Source organism: Ochotona princeps, chromosome 9 (genome assembly GCF_030435755.1).
Source record: "Ochotona princeps isolate mOchPri1 chromosome 9, mOchPri1.hap1, whole genome shotgun sequence".
Taxonomy (NCBI): domain Eukaryota; kingdom Metazoa; phylum Chordata; class Mammalia; order Lagomorpha; family Ochotonidae; genus Ochotona; species Ochotona princeps.
Genome location: NC_080840.1, coordinates 71,602,930 through 71,611,072, shown reverse-complemented (window position 1 = coordinate 71,611,072; position 8,143 = coordinate 71,602,930). Strand labels below are relative to the sequence as shown.

Genomic DNA, 8,143 nt, shown 5'->3' with positions numbered 1-8,143 from the left:
ACATCATTGACTCAAGTGCAGTCATAAGATGTAAGACCATTTCAATAAGGTGTGCAAATAGTTTTTGAAAATCACTGTCATTATAGGAAAAGGGATTACAGTTCAAATTGAACTGACTTAGGTATGCCATTATCAAGAGTGTAAGAATTCTTCTGAAAAAATTTAGTAAAAGCTAATATATTCTAAACCATTATACTTAAGATAAATTTGATCCTAGCTAACTGATCACACAGCATAACAAAGTATATCCAAAATAGTTCCCCTTTAGGCCCACTTTCTAAAATTCTGTGAAAAATTAGAATCAGAGGTTCGAGGAATACATTCCAAGATGAAATAACTACCATGATATGACTGTGGACTGACATATTCAATTACAAAAGAGAACTGGAGAAGACTTTTTTATACTGAAACTTCTGGCAATGTATATGAAAATAGAAATTAAGCACACTTAAACACAAATCAAGACAATTACAACAGGTTAGTGCAACTATCATTGTGTAAACTACTTTGTCATTTCCCGTGGTCAAACAATATTACACGTTATCTTGGATATGTCAACCTTCTATGCAAAATGTAAAATCAATACCCTTTCAGTAGTGTTTTTGCTACATCTCAGGGGGTTTCAAAAGTTTTTTTTTTTTTAATTAATTTTCTACTCATAGATCATACAGTAGCATCATTTGTTTCAATTTTTTTTTTTTTTTGCAGCGTGGCCTAGCAGTTAAAGTCCTCGCCCTCCCATATGGGCTCTGGTTCTGGTCCCGGCAGCTTCACTTCCCATCCAGCTCCCTGCTTCTGGCCTGGGAAAGCAGTTGAGGACGGCCCAAAGCTTTGGGACCCTGCACCCGCTTGGGAGACCCGGAAGAGTTTCCTGGTCCCTGGCTTCGCATCAGTACAGCACTGGCTGTTGCGCTCACTTGGGGAGTGAATCATCAGACGGAAGATCTTCCTCTCTATCTCTCCTCTCTGTATATCTGACGTTGTAATAACAATAAATACATCTCTTAAAAAAAATTCTTCAGTGACACATTGGTCATTCAGTAGCATGTTATTTAATTTCATGTTGTTGTTAATTCTTTTTTCTTCCTTTAATTTTTATTTTATGGCTGTTAAGGGGATGTACAGTAAGACTATCATATCCAGATGTGAAAATGCAATGCAGTATGCATCTCTTACTTCTACATCAAGGATGGACTCCCAATAAAACTGTTAAATATTATCTTTACAACAGGATGCTGGACTCTCTGCCATTGTCCATACTTACAGTGTCAGTATCCAGTTGACCTGCAGAATGATGGACTTATGGCTGTTTATGAGGGACTGTGCTATTGTAATGATTTAGGGGAAATCACTGGGGGGAGGGAGGTGGGATTTGGAGAGGGGAAGGGAAACCCCAGAGCTGTACAAAAATTTAATATTAAATAATACAAAATAATACAAAAATTTAGTATTAAAAAAGGAAAGAAAACTTTAATAATCATTTTGGGAATGAAAATTTTAACTCGTATTTTTTATTTTAAGCTCTTAAAATTATAAATATCCAAACAGTATTACAATTTCATAAGTACTTACCATTCTTAGTTTAGTTTCAATGATAGAAATGAACTCAATGCTCACACAAATAAATAGTTCCATTCACAATTTATTGAATTGCAAAACCAGATTGATGTGATGTTAACAGTGATCAGAGAAAAAAGTCTCTGAAAAAATGTATTGGTTTCTTAGATGCCAAGGCATATACCCACACTGCTGGAATGTTCAACTTACTGTAAGAGTATGAAGTACGTGTCAAAGTCCCAACAATAAAAATATTTTTAGAAGGCCATTACATTTCTTAATAAATATAATTGATAATTTCAAAATAAATAGAACCTGAGTTGTAAATACCTCCTGCCCTTTCGCCATCCCTAGCATATATACATTATCTGATTTCCACTTAAGCCAGAGTGTCTCCAACTTAAATGAACATACATATATAACCCTTGGGGATCTCACTACAAATGCAGCTTCTGATTCAGCAAGAATGTTGTGGGGCCTGAGCCTCTCCATGGCTAACAAGTAACATATGAAGTGGATGCTGCTGGCCCTGAATCATCTTTTGAGCAGCAAAGTGTTCCAATATATAGTGAAGACAACTTCTCATTTAATGACTGTGTGGTTTGATAGATTTACTGTGGTAGTATTTCTGAATCAAATAAGAAACAACCCTGCCCCCAAAATGACCATTAGGAAAGCACACCTTGAGAGAAAGTAATATTTAAGTGAAAGCTTAAAGTACATCAAGTTGGCAGTGTTTCTGTTTGCCTAAAGGTAACATCTTTGATGCATTAATATATAAATCAGAACACCAAGTTATGGTAACTTTGAAAAATGAATTTACTATATAGCTTGAGGCTTTAGTTAATTCAAGTCCAGACAATTCAAGCCAGTACACTGCAAAACCATTATTAAAAATCTTTAATGGTAAACTGTCCATTTATTTATAAACTTGCTTTAAGAGATCCCATCTCCTCCTCCTTGTTCAACAAATAAATGCTGTTTTTTCTTCTGTCTTGTAGCTAAACAGCGTGTAACACCAAGTGCCCCTCCCTTTAGAAATCGAACAAAATTGTCTCCAACCAAGGGGCCCAGTGCAAAAAGGTTGGCTTCTTTAACACACTCATAGGTATATGCGTCTATTTCCACAGGATTACCCTTACAGGTGATTGGCTGGCTTGAGTTATGGCCTAGGTAGCATCCTTGCTCCTTTAGAAAGGATAGATTAGGATGAGAACCTATCAACACTACTGCTGCAGACAGCTTAAATATTTTCTTCAATCCAGAGATGCTCTGAAGAATGCATTTCATGTCCGACTTAAAGGAAAGCACATGGTGCTCAGGAAAACTGGTATAATCCGATAAAAGACTGGAGTCTACAGAATATGACTGAGTACACATCAAGTGATAGACCTTATGGTATTCAGGATAGAGTTTGTGGGGGAGCTGTTTGAAAATTAAGCTTGGATCAGTTACTCGTCTACGGAACACATGAATCACAGGGATATGATTGCTGTGAGCACACAGCACTGCATCAGCTGCAGTAAGCCCACAACCTACAATCAACACCGGATCCACTTTGCCACGCAACTTTCCTTTGTTTATAGCGGCTCCAAATTCAGGCATTGAATGAAACACAAAGGGAAAATCTTCCCCTTCAACTTCCAGATGGGCAGGCGAGTCTAGTGTCCCGGTTGCAAGAGCCACGTTCTCAGCAAAGAGGCAGAAGGGAACATGAGAACCGTCTGCTATCCGCTGGTAACCCCTGATCTCCCAGTTTCTTTTGATGAATTTTGACTTTTCTATCTGCAAATGCTCTGCTGAAACATCTCCATCTTGACCATCACTGTCATCTTGATCTCTGTAGAGTCTTGATACGGAGGTTATGTAAGTATTCTCTCGGAAATTCTTCTGAAGGCCCATGACCTTCACATAATGTTTATAGTAGCGAGCTATTTCCTCAGGCATAACTCGATCTCCTTTTAGGTTCCTGCAAAAGAAATATTCTTTGAGGACAGTACTTTTAGCCTCCATGATTATTACATCTTCTCCCTGTAGCAAGCTTTTGTAATTTTAAAAAAAGATTTATTTATTTTATTGGGAAGGCAGATATACAGAGAGGAGAGACAGAGAGGAAGATGTTTTGTCTGATGATTCACTCCCAAAGCAGCCGCAAAGGCTGGAGCTGAGCCAATCTGAAGCCAGGAGCCAGGAGCTCTTCTGGGTCTCCCAGGTGGGTGCAGGGTCCCAAGGCTTTGGGCTGGCACCCATACGGGATCCTGGCACGTTCAAGGTGAGGACCTTTACCGCTACGCTATTGCGCCGTAACTGCTTTTATACATTTTTAACTTGCCTGTTTCTAAACTGTCCTAACGCTTTACAGAGGAGGCCTGGTTTTCTTTTTTAAAAAATGTTAATGAGTTAGCTTTATCAGCAGGAGTCCTCTGAGGACAGATGGCATTTAATGTGTGCTTGTGACTACAGGGACATTCATTGCCTACTTCAAAACCCGTTGTTAAATAAATGTATTAAAAACTGGTAAAAATTAGTTTATATTTCATGATTGTACTCCACTGAATAGTTGTTGAGTTATTACAGGTCTAATGTATGAGAACATGAGTTTTACTGAGTAGCTTTCTGTTTCCTAATGACTAAAAGAATGTTCTGTCTTCTACTAATCAAAATCATAATATGCCTAGTACATTTAAATATTTTGCTTTTTTTTTCTTTTTGACAGGCAGCGTTACAGAGAACAAAATCTTCCATCTGCTGGTTCATTCTCCAAATGGCTGCACTAGCCAAGAGCTGGGTTAGTCCACCGTCAGAAGCCTGAACTCCATCTGGGTCTCCCCTGTGGGCTGCAGAGGCCAAGCATGTAGCCCGTATTATGCTGCTCTCCCAGACGAGTTAGCAGAGAGCAAAATGAGAAAAACCACCAAGACTCAAACCTACTGCACATCTAGGATGCTGGTGTCACAGGCGGTGGCTTAACTCACTACACCACAGTGTAGTCCTTTTACGTGGTTTCCTACTCATACAGAGCAGTTTAAAGCAGCTTCATTACCCATTTTAATTTAAGACAATAATGTCTCTAAACCTCTTTGTCCAGGGCCCTGCAAAGTGGCCTAGTGGCTGAAGTCCTTGCCTTGCATCTTCCAGGATCTCATACAGGTGCTGTTCGTGTCCCGGCTGCTCCACTTCCCTTCTGGCTCTGTTTGTGGCCTGGGAAGGCAGTCGAGGACAGCCCAAAGCCATGGGACTCTGCATCCACATGAGAAGCTCCTGGCTGCTGCCTCTGTATTGGCTCAGCTCGGGCCATTGCGGTCACTTGGGGAGTGAACCAGTGGATAGAATATCTTTCTCTCTGAGAATCTGATTTTCCAATAAAAATAAACAAATCTTTTTTTTTAGAGATTTATTTATTTTTTATTGGAAAGGCGGATATACAGAGAGGAGGAGAGATAGAGAGGGAGATCTTCCGTCCGATGATTCACTCCCCAAGTGAGCCGCAATGGCTGGTGCTGTGCCAATCTGAAGCCAGCAACCTGGAACCTCCTCCAGGTCTCCCACGCGGGTGCAGGGTCCCAACGCATCGGGCCGTCCTCGACTGCTTTCCCAGGCCACAAGCAGGGAGCTGGATGGGAAGTGGAACTGCCAGGATTAGAACCGGCGCCCATATGGGATCCCGGGGCGTTCAAGGCGAGGACTTTAGCAGCTAGGCCACGCCGCTGGGCCCAAAAATAAACAAATCTTTAAAACAAACAAAATAAAACCATTTGGCATAAGTGATTATAACTTGAAACTGGAAGTTCACAGAATTTTCTCTTTTGAATCTAGTGGTTGTATTTAAGACATAAATGCTGGGGACAGCTTTGTGGGAGAGTACCGGTTAGTGTCACTGCTGTGATAACTTCCAGTTAGCTCCCTGCTACTGGCTGGGGAAAGCAGCACAAGATGGGGGAGACCTAGCTGAAGCTCCTGGTTTCAGCCTGGTTCAGCCCTGGCCACTCTGGCTACAAAGGGCGTGAACCAGTGGATAGAAGAGCTCTGTCTCTCCCTCTGTATTTCAAATAAACAAGTAAATCTAAAAGATGTAGAATGTCTAGTGTGACTTTTACAGGAAATCCACAGAATAGTTACTACTATTATTTCCATAATACAGACCAGGAAATTAACTGCTAAAGTTGCTTGTCTAGGGCTTCAATATTAGAAAGTATAGTTAGAACTCAATCCTAAGATTTTTTTTTTACATGTTATTTAAAGCAATATGTGTAATTTAAAAAATAAATGCTTCTGGCATGAAAATAAAACTTTCCATTTCTCACCAAGAATGTGTTATGCAATTTCAGCTGCTTAATTATGAGAAACAAAAACTTGTACAGACTGCCTGATTTTTGCAATTTTGTTTCAACTGAATACATGTACTTCCTTTTTTAAATAAAACAAATTTTTGACAGTCTCAGTCCTAGTTACCCATGATGACCTATATTTTTTTCTCCTTAAATCTCTTCAAATTAAGGAAAATTTTCATGAGTTAGCAAGGTTTTTGTCTAGCAGGAAATCGAGTAATTATTTATATCTCTGTTCTGTTTTATTTTTAAAGATTTATTTTTATTGGAAAGTCAGATATACAGAGAGGAAAAGAGACAGAAAAGAAGATCTGCCATCCACTGATTCACTCCCCAAGTGGGCACAATGGCTAGAGCTGCACCAATCTGAAGTCAGGAACCCCACCTGGGTATGCTACGTGGTGCAAGGCTTTGAGCTGTCTTCGACTGCTTTCCCAGGCAACAGGAAGGAAGCTGGATGGGAAGCGGGGCCATTGGGATTAGAACTGGCGCCCATAGGGATCCTGGAGCCTGCAAGGTGAGGACCTTAGCTGCTAGGCTACTGTGCTGGGCCCTATATCTCTGTTCTAACAAAAGTTATTTAAGTTCCTGTTTTGTTTCTATTAATACTCGAATTAGAGTGCATTCTCTGAACTAGTAATTCTTACCCAAATGTATTTACTTTGCTTAAAATTACAGACCTCCTAATATTGCTTTTTAAATTGTGGGTTTTTTCCCCACCCTCCAAAAAAAAAAAAAAAAACAAGTAAAAAACTCACAAAGTTTAACATTAAATATTTGCTTACAAGCTCAAGTAGAAAATTATGTACCATAGTATACTTCACTTTAACTTATTAAACAATAGACCCTGAAAGCCAAACACTTTAGATAGTCACATGAGGTAGGCACACACGAAGTGACATGTACACTTGTGAACGTGCACAAAATGCTGTGTGCACGGGATGAGAAAGAAACCGGAGGGGGCGATGACAAGTCACAGGAAACCACCCAGTGGTTGGCTTTTTAGCATCTCTGAAAGGGAAACTAGACTGTAATTGTTTCAGGGAATCATTTTTATTTGAAAGATATCCATACAAGTTCACAAATATTTTGCTACTTTCCCACCATTTCTTTTTCACTACATACCGGAGAACGTCAATGTGGGGCAAGCATCTGGCAGGGCAGTTTTGATGCCGCACATCCTTTTATCAGAACGCCTTGGTTCAAGTCTCGCTGTACTTCTGCTTCCAGCCTCCTGCTGAGAGGCTCCCAGGGAGACAGCAGGGGATGATGGCTCCAGCACATGGCCCTGCTACACTCTGGGTACACCAAGACTGAGCTCCAGCCTCCTGGCTTCTGCTTGGCCCAGTCACAGATGCTGTGGGCGTCGGAGAGGTAAACCAGTAACAGGAAAACCTCTCTGTCTCTCCCTCTGGCTTTCAAATAAATAAAAACAATAAATGTTTTAAAAATGAACAAGAGTTTCAGTTTCTTACCTTCGTTTGCTGGACACCCAATCCTTAAATTTAAGTCCAGGTAGCTCCATCCAATTTCCGAAGCTGATTGTCAACATGGAGCCTTCCATATTCTATTGAAAGTGCAGTCAAACAACACAGTTAAATTCTTTTTTTTTTTTTTTTAAAAATTTACATCATTATGGAATTAATTGACATAGTAATGAGTAACCAACATGTTAAAAGTAAATGCGAGTTCCCAGTCACCTTCTGTGACCACCTCACCTATACTTCAATCTTAGTTTATACACAACATATAACATTCAAAACATAACATGTTATACATAACATCATATCATCTTAAATTAAGGCAAACATGTGGTATTTAACCTTTTGGGATTGGCTCATTTCCCTTAGCATTATGGTTTCCAGTTTGGCCCATTTGGCCACAAAGAACTGCATTTTGTTTTTTTTAATAGCTGAGTAGTATTCCATGGAGTAGATGAACCATAGCTTTCTTATCCAATCCTCTGTTGATGGGCATTTTGGTTGAACACAGTTAAATTCTAACGCTGATTTTTTTTAAAGAGCCAAATCCACCTAATGTACAACTGTTCAGACTATAAAGACAAATGATTGTATAAATAACCTCCAAAACTTTATTCCAATAAGCTTTTTTATACTTCAGCCTTTGGTACTATCCATTGTATGTCTTGTTTCATATAATTATATATCATATGAATTTACAGTATCACCAATGCCTACACAATATTCATACATTTGGCCCATGATCAACATGAGGCAGACTGCATGTTAAGGGAACAA

The 8,143-nt window shown here is 39.5% G+C and overlaps 1 protein-coding gene across 2 annotated transcripts in view; it reads right to left on the bottom strand.

Moving 5' to 3' along the window:
• Positions 1 to 1,477: 1,477 nt before the first annotated feature.
• OSGIN2 (oxidative stress induced growth inhibitor family member 2) overlaps positions 1,478 to 8,143 on the bottom strand; it is a 29,713-nt gene continuing 23,047 nt past the window's right edge. For both annotated transcript variants that reach the window (XM_058668776.1, XM_004598104.4), the window contains exons 5-6: positions 7,361 to 7,452; positions 1,478 to 3,526 (exon numbers count right to left, since the gene is read on the bottom strand). In XM_058668776.1, the coding sequence (XP_058524759.1) occupies positions 2,494 to 3,526; positions 7,361 to 7,452 (1,125 nt within the window). In that variant the 3' untranslated portion in view covers positions 1,478 to 2,493. The remainder of the gene's footprint in view (positions 3,527 to 7,360; positions 7,453 to 8,143) is intronic.